At 41.6% G+C, this 16,771-nt stretch overlaps 1 protein-coding gene across 3 annotated transcripts in view; it reads right to left on the reverse strand.

The window, feature by feature from the left end:
- Window positions 1–16,771, reverse strand: part of LOC311002262 (calcium-activated potassium channel subunit alpha-1a-like) — an 83,114-nt gene that overhangs the window by 55,476 nt on the left and 10,867 nt on the right. For all 3 annotated transcript variants that reach the window (XM_083993565.1, XM_083993568.1, XM_083993567.1), the window contains exon 2: window positions 15,684–15,830. In XM_083993565.1, the coding sequence (XP_083849691.1) occupies window positions 15,684–15,830 (147 nt within the window). The remainder of the gene's footprint in view (window positions 1–15,683; window positions 15,831–16,771) is intronic.

Here is a 16,771-nt window from a genome sequence, read left to right on the forward strand (position 1 = left end):
ATGGCGTTTTTGTGTGTCGACCTTGTGGCTATTTTGAACCGAGGCAGCACAGTCTTCAAGTGGCACCAATCAATATTTGTATTTTAACAACGGGATGAACAATGATTTGTTATAATAAATCAGACAGTTCCCCACATCAAAGCCTTTCAGCTCCTTGTTTTTGCTGGCCACAAGTTTTAGACCAAATAAATTCCACCATTACCAAACAACAGAGGGACAAAGTTAGAGACTAACTGCAAACATAGTGGATTATTTGGGAAAAGGCACAGATACTTCCCTCAGATACTGGAAAAATAAGTAAGTCTAAGTAATAAATAAGTCTAATTGGGAAAGAAGTAAGGAAGTAGGTAAAGAAAGAAGTAGAAGAGGGAGTAAAGAAATAAAGACAAAATTAATATATGAACTAAATGATGCAAAACAAAAAGGAGGGGGGTAAAGATGGAGGGAAGGAAATAAGAAATGATAAAAGTATGTTATAAAGTAAAACAGGAAGACTTTAGTATAATGTATCTAACTTCTCAAACAGTATTATTTATCTGTCACCACATAAGAACAAAAAGGGAGGGAAGAGAGATTAGAGGCTTGCTGTGAGTCACAACTTGACTGACAAGTCTTTTATCATATGATGAAGTCATATTATGAATCCTCATACAGTTTAAGTCAAACTCAGTTTGTAAATACAGCATCAAAAACAGCCTATACATAATTACAACCTGATAACAGGTCAAATTGTTCAATTATACATGCAAATATATGCTGCACCTGTACATTATATGATAAAAAAAACAACAGATATGGCCTTAAAGAGACAGCTGCGTCCCTGTTCAGCTCAGACATGGACTCACTCCCTGTGTCTGCATGTGTCCCGTGCTAGTGGTGACAGGCAAAAACACAACATGCATACTAATGGGGTCTTGGATGGTGCTCCTGAAGCCTGGCACCGTCCTCAAGCATGATCTTAATATAACCTTCCCAGCATGTGTTTCACAAACAGTCCACAGCCTCATCTGCCTGAACGAGACATGATCATGATTAAACGGTCCAGATCACAGCATCAGTGGAAAGGTGCTTTTCTGTGGATTTGACAAGGTCACAGGCAGGAAAGACAAACAGACATTTACAGCTTAAAGGTCAAAACCACAGCTGCTCATGGGCAGCGTCAATAGTTCACCTGAAACACCACCTGGATAGTCCGTTTTTTTTTTTTTTATCATGACCACTAATATATATGACTTGTCATTGATTATAAAACACCCTCATTTGTTCTCAGCTTCATAGACAAAAACACAGAGCTTCATTTTAAACATCTAGTTTGAGTTTTGCACCAATCATATCTGTATAAATGCAAATTGCTATTAAATTGCTTGATTTGAATCAGTGGTGGTTGGATGAGGACGGTCTCCCGTGGGACCCCTACCCATACAATAGCTCCTATTACAGAGCAGTTGGAACCGAGTATCAGTGAAATGAGTCATACTTAAAAGTCTTCATATACTTTAGCTTAGTAGAATAATTATAAAACATGTTATGATACAACTCCTCTGAACAATTAGAAGTAATTTTCTATGGTTAGCTGATTAAAAGATGTTCAATTTATATCATATTCCAACATGATCTCACTATGAATATTAATAAGGTAACATTAGCTGACTTAATATAGTGTGACTGAGGTTAGAAATCAATTAAAGTCTTTTGTTTTTGAAGTCCTCCATCTCTGATAGTTTGGAGAGTTTTTGCCTTGAATCATTTTGAAAGAAAAAAAAAGGTATGTGAAAATTCAAGAGGATCCTAAGCACTCCAGTGACTGACAGCTGTCATATGTTTCCTAGTACGTTGCTTAAAAAAGAGTGAGGGGGATTAGGCCCAGTGCTCCTCCATATTCAAGTGCAGCCCACAACATGAACCCCGGGAAAAAATATGAGGTCTGAGTGGGCTGTTTTCATTAGATTGATCAGAAAAGGAAGTATAATTTACAGTACAGTATTGAGATGTATGAATGCATCAGATCTAATTGAAAACTAAATCACAGCTTGGCAGAAAGCGTGGCATTACTCATCATCAGACAATATAACAGTCAGATTGCATAATGGGCTGCAGTCACTGACGACAGCAACAGAAGGATGATAAATATTATACAAGCCCCAGACATGTGTGGTAATAAATTAAGAATTAACTCATTGTGAGTTTTTCTGATCACGGCCAGGCTGTTTTGAATAACTAGTGATTCACGACTGAGGCGAAGTCGAAGGACGGATGGGTTCAATCTGTTATCCTGCTAGCTGCAGCATCAGTAACCCTGACAGAGTTAGTCCAGGATGATCAAGGACATCAGACTGATCAGTGTCGGTGGAGAAACTAAACTGAACCGCAATGTTGTTGGTTCATAAGTGTCGTTCAAAAGCGCAGAGAAAAGAGGGAACAGTGCACATCAAACTGCCAGATATGGCATTAAGCCTAAAAATGAAAGCATTAGGTTAATGTTCCATTTTATGAACTTTCATTTTAAGTGTCACATTGGACCAAACTCTTCTAAAATGATTTAAAGCCTAAAGTTGCAACCTCGATGCAGCGCCGATGTGCAATCAAGTGAAGTGTTTCACCTCTGACCACACCCATCGCTGATGTTCGGGGTGAAACTGACTTTAAATTCCTCCACAGAGGGGAAACAGACAGGCAGCGAGATGAACTGACAGTTGGCCAAACAAATATGTGCAAGTGCTAATTCCAGCAGGTAGACTATTTCATACCAAGACAGGTGTATTTCTGCCATCAATCTGGCCACTGTTGCGTGCAAAGATAAAAATCGTTGTCACTGTGATAAGTTTCCAAAGTTAAATCCCTCCCTCGTGGTTATTATTATTATTATTATAAACCTCTGTGATGTGTTAAGGCATCTGATAAACCTTCAGCCTGATCTGTTTTCAAGGTCTGACGCTGTGAGCCCCCGTCAGACGAAGTGAGACATTCTGATCTTTAGTATTTAAAGTATTATTATACCTTATCTTGGCCTATACATAATAATTATATACATATAACAACATTTTCAGATCTACACTGTGACAGAAAATGCAATCTAGACTTAGATATTAGTATACTGTAATTAAAACAGTTTCAAATTAGCTATTAGAAGTTCCTGTTATACTGAATAAGGTCCACCAAAAACTGTAGTTCTGAGGTGTGTTTTTTTCTATTATTTATAGATATGGACACCAGAGATAGTTGTATCCTCAAAGAGCATATGAGGTTATTTGTATCACTTCTATAAAGTCGGATTTATGATTTTCGAGGTAGAGTATAGGATTCTAGAAAAATGCGGCAACAACATGACCAGACTGGGCTGTTTTCTACAACATCAGCAAACACCTTGGTGTCACATCTCTCTCTTCACATCCCCCCAGGGAGTGTGCATCTCACAGTTTGGAAACATCTACATAATGTTGCTCCAACCTGACTTTGTGGATCATATTTTATAGGCTCATGAATGCATAAAGCAACGCCTTCTCCACCAACGCAGCCTCTTGCATTCTCTTTTTAATGCGAGTCCGAGTATAAATATTTTCATTTCATAAACCCACATTTGACACGCGCACCCTAGTGACCCATATAGGTATTCATTTAATGAATTCACCATTGAATTATACATTGGTTGTGCTGCATAAGATACTAGAGCACAATATAGACAGAGTAGTAAACTTACACATGAATTAATTCAACTAAAATTGAACATTGCATCATTTTTCTGGGGATCCTTGGGAAAACCTTACGGCCCTACTGGGTGTCTCGAGCGTCTGGATGTAATATTCCGGCTTGTACTGCATCATTCTCAATATTTCCCAGGATGAGCAGAGAGGCGTTGTGCAGACAGTACAGTTACCCTAAGCAGGCCGTCATCAGTGGCTTTTCTTTTGTGCCTGCGACTTTCACACTCGAGAGTAAAACCGGTGGGTTTAAGGGATTTCTCTCTCATCTCGTCAATAGGAGCAGATTATTCCTTTGTCTTGCAGGCTTCCCGCGGAGCCGCATGCAGCTGCTTCCACATCATTAGGGATCACTATCAGCATTACAGCATTTCCAGAGGGATAGACCTGCTATGAAGTTGTGATGCAATTCCCACTGTGGATCCATCCGCATTTACGTACATGGGACCAGCAGCAGAATTTACAATTGAATCTATAGCACAGATAAATGGAATATAATGGTAGGACAAAATTGGACATGTTTGTCTCATTTGGCATTTAAGAAACCTTTACTCATAAAAGCCTTTGACCTACCCCCATACCACAACAACGTTTGGTAGCATTTATTCAACACAATGAACAAAGTGCATGTTTAAGTACGATCTCTTTTTTCTAATTATGGTCCAAGATGTTTAAGACCAAGAGAAAACACACTTTGCACTATTGACTAATTCCAAACCATGGCAACCTTTGAGGGGACGAAGAGACCAGAGTCCAAACATGTGTCGTGCCATCCAATCTTATATAACCAGGCTCTGTTACAGTAAATGAGAGACAGCGGCGGGAGAAGCTTTTTCTTTTTGAATCCATTTTGCCAAGAACAGAAAAATGCCGCAACCCCCCACGACTCCAGACGACGTTATTGGGCAATAACCCAAAAAGAATTACCCACATCAAAAATGCTTAAACACCGACCGACAACCTGTCACCTTGTGCCCAACACACCTATTAAAACCCTCTTAAGTCTCTCTCAACTTGATATTGAATGGGAGGTTGTTTCATAGCAGGGGACTACTAAAAAATAAAAGCTCCTGGCTACGTTATTTACACACAGTCTCCTTGGTGTTGTAGCAGTCCTCTCTCGACCTCACACCTATAAAACTAAATGGGGAGGTTTTGTCAGTGCAGCAAAAAAAAAAACAACCTATATGAGCACTGGTTTATTGAAGATGAACCAAATGACTTGGTGAATATCGGAAAAACATCGCCCTCATGGTGTAAAGAGATTACTGTTCTGACTATTAGTAGGAGACTGGATGCAAATGAATGTGTCTTTAAGTCACAGGCTTTGTATGAGTGATCAAACAACCCGTGCTGACATTTTCCTTGTGGGGAGATTATTGTTTATCTCTTCTTGTCATATGTTCTGTTGTTATTCCACTCGACTACATTAAAATGCAACACGACTAACAGAAGAAAACATTGATCTAAAAATACACATATCATGTCTGTGTGTGAGAATTTAATTTTAATGAGAAGTGCAACAATTTGAAAGGAGCTGTTTTTTTCCTACTGTTTATGATGAGTTGGGTGTCACACCACTGATGTTGCAGCTGTTGACCAAATAACCAAAAACCAATTTCCTGTTGGTTTTTGAAACACCCGCAAGCATCTGTTCGTTTCCCCACACAGTATATTTACCACGCGAGTCTCCAGCTGTGCCCAAAAACCTTCCAGTGTGTCTCACAGTTTGAAAATTTTGCCATTTACTTTAAATGTTTATGAAACTGTACTGGATGAGGTAAACTGAATTCAGCCACTGGACGGGAGTACTGCATGCGACTTCATGTGCCGCTTATTTATTTCACATCCTCTGATTTATACAGTCGATAAACAGCACTTGACACTTTGGCAAATGTTTATTATTTAATTATGGGGAAGCACTAGAGGCAAGATCCCAGGGGCCAATTTAAAGTTTTCAGTCCTGCCAAGGAGACACAGTGTCTCCCTGGAGCTGCTATCGATGGGGAATTAAAAGAAAGAGACACATCTGTCTTCTTCCTTTTGCTTTTATGTTTTCTAAACACTTCCCCAAACACACCGTCTCAAACTATGGACTGCATAGGTATGAGATGATGGTGAGATGCAAACACTCAAAATTATGTACTTTAATATTTATTTTGCAAACTTCACTTTTTCAATGAAGTTTAGATATATCATATGGTCTCATTATATTTTTGCAACACATATTGTGAGAGGGTGATGACGCTATCATTATTAGCATGTTTCAGCAAACGGGATCCGGTGTTGAAAACAGTGGGTCAAAAATAACCGGTGAACTTTCCTAACAGCTGCTGACCAAATTAAAGTATGTGGCAGCTTGATACAAGTTGATTTATGATATAGTATAAATACCGGCCTCGTTGAATGCATCATGTGTTGACTGAAACACGACCAAAGTTGTGAGAAATCTGCAGAATAAAAAAAAATCAACCCTCTCTCCTTCCATTTGCTTGGTGCAGTGATTGCCACCGAGGAAAATGGCTGTTGTTGTCGTCAGCAAAAAGCAGTAAACTCCTGAGAATTGAGCCTGGAGGAAAGAGCCTTGCAGGGTGTCCACGGCCACTCACACTTCCAGATTCACTCCGGTGCTCAACATCAACACACCGAGCTCTAATCTGTGCTGCTCGGTGAACTTGAGAACGCGCAGCATGGAGTTACAGGCTCCTGCAGGTTTTTATTGGGAATCAAAAAAGAAGGAAGAGGAAGAACATCCAGGAGGAAAAAGGGGGAAATGGGTTCAGTGGTTTCTGAGTGCACTGATGAGATTAAAAAATAAAAAATAAATCATTATATTAAATTTTAGAGAGCTATGTTCATCAGGTGTGATGAGTAACATGCACATGCTGGTTATTTCCTAAAAAGTACATTTTTCAGCATGGGAAGCAGAAGAGAGATCGAAAAAGTGGAATAAGTCCATGAGAGCAGTGAGTCATGGAGTTGTGCTGAGGAGGCCTGACTACTGCTGAATGTATAATGGAGCATTTCAGTGAGACACTCCGATTATTTAAACTGTTTAAGTGTTTATACAACATGTGAAATCTGTGGTGAGCAAGCTTTTTGTGTTTGGATGAAAAATTCATGACAGCGACCCAATCATTGCACAAATAAGGACATGATCACTGGGTGCTGCATGTTTGGAGCCTGAACTGGACCGTCTAAACTCAACAGCTCGACAGTTTACACAAAGGTACCCGAGCACGTTTTGACTTTTACGAACCGAGCGAGACTCGCTTCGACCGGCTGGTTTCAAAAATATCCCTCAAACATTTAGCCGATGACATTTCTCCGGTCGCGAGGGGCACGCAACTGTGCATCTTCTCAAGTTTTCAATTTAGCGTGGTATTTACTAAAGACTAAAGATGTAAATGAGCACGGTCTGATTTGCATAAATTGCAACTAATTAAGGTCTGATGCTGCTGTTTTGTTCTTGGGAAATTGGTGCACGTTCATCCACACAGAGGAACAGGAGAAGAAATATTACACATAGCCTTTGACCTAAAGATGAAATAATATATAACCAGCTTTCCTATGCTTATTACTCATTGTTTCAGTCACATCACAGTGGCCTGGTCTGCTGTGAGCCATAAAAGCTCAGAGCAATTACATATTCATGCAGAAGGCTATTGCAAGAAAACAGACAGCAGTGTGTTCCTGCTCTTTTGCCTTGTGTTGACTATGCTGCTATTTTCTTAATTGCTGTGACTAAAGTGTTGTGTTTCTCCGATATTAAGTTTTCTCACTTTTTTAAAATCTCACTTATGCACCGTTTGTATTCTACAGTACAGCTTCTCTCCATCTGCAGATTTCACACCAGCTTCTCTCGGGTCAACCCTTAAATATCAGACAGTTTCCTCAGTCTGTTGGGATAAACCAGGTGCAGAAACTTTTGAAAGTCGTGCATTTCATTATTGCCATTTTAATTCATATTTTACAACATCGTAATACATTTTGCATGAGACAAACATGAATTTTTCAGTGGTGTTGATTTTCCTCAATTTTAAATGCAGAACCTCGATGTGATCCTTTAGTGATTGCAGCCAAAAGCAATTTGTCTGCTTAGCACCCAGAGGTTTGACTTCTAACCATTAGAGATATTAGAGAGATATTAAAAAAAATAATGGATATTAAAGCTCTTGGAAACTGGATCCTTCCTTAAACCTTTGGCAGCTCCGCACAAGTGCTCAGTTTATGTTTCATGTTGAATAGGTTGCACTGTAACTACCCTCGGGCTGAAACCTGAGCCTCTGTTTGTTTGACACTGGTCACTATGAGTAGTAGGGAGCGATCTGATCTATGAGCGTCGCCGACGTCCTCTCTGAGCTGTGAAAACAACGCTGCTATCCTTGAACATTTTGGGTCAAGCCCGCTGGAACATCCCACTGTGTTACGCTGCTTCTTTTGACTCTGGAATCTCTTTGCTCCTTCATGCGGCAGGATTGATTCAAAAGATCTACTCTCATTAGACCACAACAGCATGTTCTAATCTGACTTAGACTTATTCTACTACATTATACAAATATTAAAATACCCACAATCAAAACATGCAGTGTAGAACCCCAAATCCCACAGTGGCTTAGCCGTGATTTAAGCCATTCTGGAAGCAGCCCAACCACTCTCACAGGGAGGCGTAAAGAGCTTAGGATGGGAGGGGATGGAAGTGTCTTCCCCCCGACCTCTCGCTGAGTCTGTCTCAGCTAAAATACGAGTTTGTAATTCTGTTGCCTCTGAGTGGTGAAAAACAAGCGAAAGCTGCAAACAACTACAGGGAGCTGACAAACAACAAGATATTTATGTCTAAAAAAAAAAAAAATCTGATGTCTATCGACATGAGGGGAAAAATCTAGTTGATTGGAGAACAAGTGATGACTCACCTCTCTGGCAGCTCTTCAGAGAGGAGGGGCTCTCACTCAGAGAGAGAAACTCTGCCCTGCGCCAACAATGGAAATGGAAATTCCTCTCATGTGTTAAAATGTAAAACATGTTCTGCATCTAGTAAGGTAGATGCACTGTAACCGTAGCAGATGCGTGCGTTTCGCTGCATTGAGGGTGTAGCAGAGACATACTTAGATTCATATTATGCAGTCGGAGACAGTTTAATTGCAATTAAGTGCTCGGAGTGAAGGATGAACCTCAAGCGAACTTTCAATATTATAACCTGTCATGTGACCATTTTGCAACAACATCTATTAACCTCTAACTTTTCATTTTCGCTAAGTGGGCGCTTTAATTAATTAAACTGAACTTGCCAAGGAAAAGCCTGTTTGATGTAAAGTGCCAGCTGCAAAAAGAATTCAAGAGTTACTTCACTCACACCTCCTTACTGTTTGACAGGGGAGGGAAGGTTGAGATGAGATGTGAAGGCTAGGTGAGCTCCAATTCTGCAGTGATTGCTGTGTCATTGTGCAGCTAATAATTCTTAATGAAATCTGGAGAGGCAAATTTGTGATGGTTGCCAATTTCTTATCATTCTCATGCTACTGAATTGGATTTTTGGAATTGGACCAATGAATGTCATCGCAAACCTCTTCTTCACTGTTTTCACTGCTCTCTGAATATGATGCTGCTGCTCCAACAAACTAATTACACTACATCTCTGAGTGTTTGTGACAAATGAGATCCTGCTGAAAATGTGGCCTCCAAGAGAAGTTCCAGATTAGAAATGCCTCCTCCTCCCCTTCTGCCCCCGCCCCCCGAGGGGAGATGGTAATTATCACACCTGACACTTGCTGGTGTCCAAAACTAATCGTATGATTGCTGCAAGAATTTGGCCCCACGAGCGCCGAGAGAGTTCAGGATCAAGCAGCTCTCAATCTGCAGATGGCCACGGGTCAAGGCAACCTCAAATAAATGTGTCAAAGCAACTCTCAGATTTGTCTGTGCTGCTGCTGCTGCTACTGCTGCTGTTGCTGCTGCTGCTGAGGGCAAATATTAATGATGTTATGAATCTAGACAGACTCCAGACTCTCCAGACACCACACAAAGTAAACCAGTCAACAAGGCACAAGACGGCCTCATCCTTTGGATTAAAATTCAAAAACCTCAGCTGAAGTACAGTGTGTGTGTTCAATAGCACCATGAGCTTCAATATAAACCTTACACAACTATAGATCCCAACAATAGGATCATATAAGCACTATGGAAATGAATATCCATATTTGTGTATACATGGACACATCGATAAAAAATGCCTTCCAAGAACTGGCAGCTACATGTAGCTGATAAGGTTTCAAAAGCCTTCATGTTCAGGAAACTGTTTTTAAAGGGGTTTGAAGACGTTTCCTGCTGCATGGAGACCCTGACCACTTCTTTTGAAGCAGAACAAGGTTCATTTGTGACTCCCATGCTCTGAAAATGATGAAAACTGATGAGATGGAGGAAAAACAGGAAGACAATGTAAATGAGCGGCTGATTATGCAGCAGAGTGCACAAGAGTTCACTGCTGTTGGCTGCTCTGCCAGTTTGTACTTGGACACAGAGTTGCTTTGAACTGCATCCCAACATCAGCATGCTAATACTCTGTGACAACGCTAACCTGCTGATGTTTAGCATGTGTGATGTGCCTGTTTGATTAGTAATACTTAGCAATTAGCAGCAGACACTGGCCTTTTTTCTACAACAATGATTTATAATTAAAATAATTTAAAAAACAAAAAAAAACATTTGAACTTGATGAAAACTAACTGAAATATTCTTATTGTACTTCCAGATTTCTTGCACTTTCACAATAGAATGGTTTTAGGAAACGACTTAAAGGGATAGTTCACCCAAAATTGAAATTACACTCATTATCTACTCACCCTCATGTCGACTAAGGGCTGGGAGAAGTTTCAGAGTCCTCCGTGGCTTCTCTGAGTTACAGGGGGTCTCGGCATAGCAGTGCATGTCCATATAACGGTTGCAAATGGATACCAATTGTCTTTGTAACAAAAAGACACACCAAATAACATACAAATACCTCCATGCTGCTCGTATGTATTGTCCGTCTTGTATTGAAGCCCCAAATTCGAGATTGTCCCGGAAAAAATTAAATAAGTCCATTCTTCAAGCTTGTTTGTAGCGGAAGCTCCTCTTCCCGGTTCATTAAATTTGACTAACCGGGAAGAGGAGCTTCGAGAAGCTTCCGCTACAAAACAAGCTTGAAATATAGACGTATTTAATTTTTTTCGGGACAATTTCGCATTTCGGGGCTTCAGTACAAGAGGGACATTACATACGAGCAGCATGGAGGTGTTTGGATGTTTTTTGGTGTGTCTTTATGTTACGCAGAAAAGTGGTATCCATTTGTAACTGTTATATGGACATGCACTGCTACGCCGAGACCCCCTGTAACTCAGAAAAGCCACGGAGGACGCTTCTCCCAGCCTTTAGTCGACATGAGGGTGAGTAGATAATTAGTGAAATTTCAATTTTGGGTGAACTATCCCTTTAATAAGATGTTCTTTGTCTAACCGGGGACTCTATAAAAGCAGCAAAATAACTTTAGCCCCACATGGCATTGTTTCCTCCTGGAAGGGCCCTGACAGAACAGGCCTGGCAGCTGCTGTCACCCCAAAATAGCGGCAGACTTAGAGGCGGGCAGAGAGCCGAGTGACGCTGCCACGTTGTTCACTCTGCTGCACCAGCCGCGGTGAAAGTCACACACCATCCCACCGGCATCAGAATCCACAGGTGGCGAACACCCTCCTGTCTTTGCCACAAGGCCGGGGGCGTGTTGGTGGTATATCCGTTACATGTAACGACGGTGACGTCCTCATCTGAGGCCGACGACAGTCAACAGGGAATGTCAAAGAAAGGGGGCACGTACAGTACAGTAAATGCTGTTTAAATCCTCTAACACCGAGCTGAATAGTGATGGAAATGTGATAATGAAGCAGCACTTAGCTGAATTCTCAGTCGTGTGAGGGATTCGTTTTTTTTCTATCACTTGCGAATGCCACTTCGGTCATTTTCTGCCGCTGCAGCAGCGTAGTCGCCTCTGAGAGAAAGGAGCAAGTCACCCACAAAAGTGTTTACTCTCTCTCTCCCTTTTGCTTTTTTCTCCCCCACTCTCATCAGACAAAAAGCTTTTCCATGTAGTGCTACAATTGCCGCTGCTCACCAAGCCTCTCTCAGGCGGAGGAGGAGGAGGTGAGTTTGTCCGCCTGATTAAAATGCCCTTCTGGCCCACCTATAATTTTGTTCAGACCTCTCCTCTCCCCCCCTGCAAGCTGCTCCCAGGTGACATCAAATCTAGGAAATAGCGGTCAACGCAGAAGACGACTCCTTCACCCGGTCATCCAATAGGACGTCTCTACATGTTGACCCCGGTAATCCTAGACAACTGTATCGGCTGAGCGGCACTTTTTGTTTGACAGCTGCTGATGAACTCGGAGTGAGTTCTTATGCGTGCTGTCTAACCTGCTACGGAGCAGATAATAGGAACTGTCATGTGTAATTGCCATAGAAAACGTTCTACATAGAAACTCAAAAATTCTTCTCAAATCAAAACAGAAAAAAAAACAGCAGCAATATTTATGGTAGATTGTCCACATCAGGTAGGTTAACATATCCTATCTGAATCCTTTGAATAAAGGGAGTTATTACACCCTGGAGTTAACCAACAATGCCATGTCTGCATTTAATACAACAGGCTCTGTTCGCCCTGTGACTGCAATTGGGGTTAGGGGGCTGCAAACTGAACGGTGCCAGAGGGCAGTTCTGGGCTTCCATTAATAGAAAAGCCTTCTGTGGCCAGAATAATAGCTTTGTGACATCCCCACTCCCCCCTGTGGACGTCTAGAAGGGGGCTAAATGTCACTCAGCAGGACCCCATCATTTAAGAGAAATCACATTTCCCCCCAGAATACACCAACCTCAGACCCGCTCTATCACACTCCAACAGGTTCTTGAGGATCAGGGCGAGGGAAGGGGCGACCGAACAGGAAACAGATGCATGACATTAGCGGAGACCCGCCGGGTTTTTCTGGCACAGGTACGAGCTGCAGCCACCTGTTCAGCCCCCACAGCAAGTTTTGTTTGTTTTGACGCACGCAAACAGTAACGTGATGACATTTTTGATGAATAGGGACGGTGGTCTAGTTGATGCGTAAGTGACTTGGGGGAGGGGAAATGCAATAATGCATAAACTGACAGATGGGAGCCTTCTGTGTCCCCGATCTGGGGGGAAACCATGTTCTTACATGCAGCATGCTGCTGACCTGAAATTAGGAGAGTAAACACGAGGCTTCTCCTTTTCTGATGAGCGCATGAGAAGCAGAGCGCCCATCTCCAGCAGATAAACATTTACAGACTGAAAGGTCATCAGGAAGTGTCCTCCCTGCTAATCAAATAGCCCTAAAGGCAAGGTTTGATCTTTTACAATCTGCTGATATGTGTGGCCAGCCGGGCGAATGAACATCAGGCCTGCAGGCCCTCCGCAGGGCAGCCTGCACCTGTTTATCACTCAACATCCTCCACCAGAGGTAAACATGCAGCCCAGTGTGCAGCTCAGGTCGCTGTGCAACGTGTCACATTAGGGTGAAGTGAAGGGAAGTGGTGCTGCAGTCGTTGAGGTCGATCAGTTAGAAATGACAGATTAGAAAACGTACCCTGTTATTATAGCACTGAGGAACATTTTAACAGAAATATAAAATGTTGGGATTATGTTTTGGGTTAGGGCCTTTTCAGTTTTATCATGTTAGAGTGGTCACTGTTCACATTTTGCATATTTTTTAAAAACGTCAACTTCATTGCTCAGTCTCGGAACTTAGCTTTTTTGTTGTTTTGATTGGTAACATGTTGACTCATTTATTCCTCTGTGAAGTACTTTAGCACCAACAACAGAAGCAACCAGCAACAGAACAAAGCTTTATAATTAACTCTAGACATGAACAAAATGTCTGTTTGACTGAGATCTATAAACCTACATCAATATGACAAAAATACTGCAGCCGTTCTGCAGCCAGTCCTTTTTTACATAATCCATGCCTCTATTGTCAATAAGGGTTAGGATTTATTCTCTCCTCGACTTCATCCAGATCACTGCTTAATTATTTAAGCAGGTTTAATTTGGTAAAATTAATTAGAGGATACGCATTTCACTCGGATTCACACGAACCAATCATGGAAGAGAGCTGTAATTTATAGCATTTTCCACCCTCTGCTGGCCCTTATTTATGAACACTGCAAGTGAAAAAAAAAAAAAAAAACAGGCCAAGAAAACAATCCAGATAAGGAAATAGCAGTTCACGTGTACTCAAACACAGACAGACAGATGTATAAAATAAAAACACACAGCCAGACTTCCGTTTAAGCCATTGTATGATCTCGGTAGCCAGTAAAATTCCCTCTCAGCTGGCCTGCAAATAGGCTTTAATGTGCCCCCTAAACAGGCTGACATAGAAAACACACATCTGCCCTGTTTAGGTAAGCTGCAGTTGCCATGGTTACAGACGAGCACTCGCTAAACAGTTGTGTGTCAGGCCATCATTGAGACAAAGCACTTGAGCTACACACACACACACACAAATGAGCTGAGGTGAGCGTTGGTGGTTCAAAGTGAAAAACAAGGAAACGCAGGATGTGCTGCTGAGATGATGTCACGCTTCTCTCGGCAATATGTCACTGTCGCCATTAACCGCCACCAGCGTCTGCGCACAGGACGAACTAATAGAAGCTGCTGCGGTGGGGACAACCTGAGTTCATCCTGACTCATCAGAGCTTCATGACATTTGGAGGAGGATGAGGAAAATGAGCTGTTTTTAGGCCAAAGTGAGAGCAAAAACAAAAAGTGATTCATTTCATTCCAGGAAATCTGTTGCCTCCTTGCAGAAGCTTACAGCTCAAAACAACAAGTTCTTCACTTGACTGGGATTTAAATGACTAGATCCACTCAAAGCGGGAGCATCATTATATTATATGAGCATTTTGTGACCAAAACACTTGACCTGAAGTGCCACAGTGAGAAAAACAGTAGAAGACTTCCAGGAGCTGTTGTTGTTGTCGTCCCCACAAATATACAAGCAAGTGGCTCGTTAATATATTCCACATCAAACCATAACGCCCGAGTGAGGCTGCCCACCAACAACTCTTGATTAACAACCTCTGCTCTCGGAGCCAACTGGAAACGCTGCAGCACATCTAGGGGGCTGGGTGAAAAGTGGGATCGAGCCCTGAGCACTGCGGCAAACCTTGGCATGGTGCACACACTCATGCCATTTCATTTCATCACGCCTCAGTCTTACTACTTCCTCTGCCAAGCATTTATAACTAAATCATCTCACAGGAAAATAAAGTAGAGTCTCCATCATACATAAAGTGGAAGTTGCACAATAAGCATCTGACTGAGGTCTCATTGATTCCTTTAATCCTATACAGTAGAAAGTGAAACACGTGATCTCCACGTGACAGTGTCAACAGACACACCAGACACCATAGCAACTGGTTAAGTTGACTAAATGCAATTGGTAAATTGTACATGTCCCTCCCTCCTTTGCCGTCTGTGGGCATTATGGGGTGTATGACCTTAATACACTCTTTAAATCTCTCCTCTTTGTTGCCCTGACGTTGTTTTAATGCGTTTTGCCCGCCTGTGTGAGAGATGAGCCAGCAAGATAAGCACTTCAAAACAGTATATTTATGTCGCGGACACGCAGATATAAATTCAAGGAACATTCAAGCGTGCCCAATTTGCGGCTTGTCAGATGTGAGATCGTCCTGAGCAAGGTTTCTGGCTTGTCCTATAATAACAAATCTTTTTCACAAGGCGCTCTCGCAGAAAAATACACTTTGAGGGAGTTCAACCCGAGCGGCGAGCTGTCATGTGGAAGTTTGCAGATGATCATGATCAGCTGTCACGCTTCATCTCACTGACGTCTTAACCGACGGCCTGCTACATGTAGGCTAAAGTAGCTGGAGATGTCAATCAAAGATTAAACGAAGGATGATGACTGAGTGCGAACTCACCAGGACTCTTCCTGTCAGTGTCTGAGCTGATATCATGACTCCGGCCCAGTCTTTGACGGAGGTCATCCAGCCCACCTCACTGGCTGCCGGATCATCCTTGTCCACACGTTTGATGATGCCATCGCCTGTGGTGAGCCGATGGACGTCCTAAAAGAGAAAAAATTGTAGAAAACACTTGAAATCTGATTTTTTACTGTCATTGATGTTGCAACACAACCGCTTTGCACTATTTTTCCTAAGAACAAAGAACTGTAACAAAAAAAATAACGTTTTTTTCACACTGTTTTTTGAAACCACACTTTTCTAGTCTTAGTTTTTCAATATGTGTGTGTCTAGCATCCAAACCCAAGTGTAGAAACCAATAGAGGCGTTAATGGTAGGGTATGATAGTGCTCCATCCATGTATGAATTAAAACCAATGTCCATGGAAGAGTGAATGTCTGTATGAAAACTATATACATTAGCTTTGTGTAAACAGTAACAGAAACAATTAATTCAGTTCATTAATTCAGTGATTTACCTCTGAATACAAAACCGCATTGTGGTTAATTATACAATAAGCCAGTAAAGCACAATATTGTTTTGAACATCAGAAGATCTTTGTATAGCAGGGAGCAGCTAGCATTGTGACTGAGCCTACAGGAGATGTAAGCAGTTACTCTGGTGGGTCATGTGTGTATTTATGAGTTTAATGGATAAATAGATTCATAATTAATATGAAAACAAAAAAGAAAAGAGTCGGAATTACCATGACTGATATTTAGCTACTTGGGGAAAGTGCAACAGGCTTATGGTAATGATGTTAGCATATACTGTAGGGAGCCGTAGTATTCATTTAGTGTTGAGTCTTTAACCCTGATCAATCAGTATTCATTGTCCATGTCTTGTTTGCTTGTTCTTTGTTAGTGGATTCATCAGAGGTTTCTTTGATTAAAACAGCTGCCTGCAGTAGTATCTGGAAACAAAGTTGGTAACTGCAATGACCGAAACATTAAAGCTGCAAAACTGTCAAATCAAATCAATGAGCTCAAAGATGTTGAAATTTTCCAGAGCTCCAGGGAACTGCAGATTCAAGTGATATTATAGGC

This window comes from Trachurus trachurus, assembly GCF_905171665.1.
Source record: "Trachurus trachurus genome assembly, chromosome: 19".
Taxonomy (NCBI): domain Eukaryota; kingdom Metazoa; phylum Chordata; class Actinopteri; order Carangiformes; family Carangidae; genus Trachurus; species Trachurus trachurus.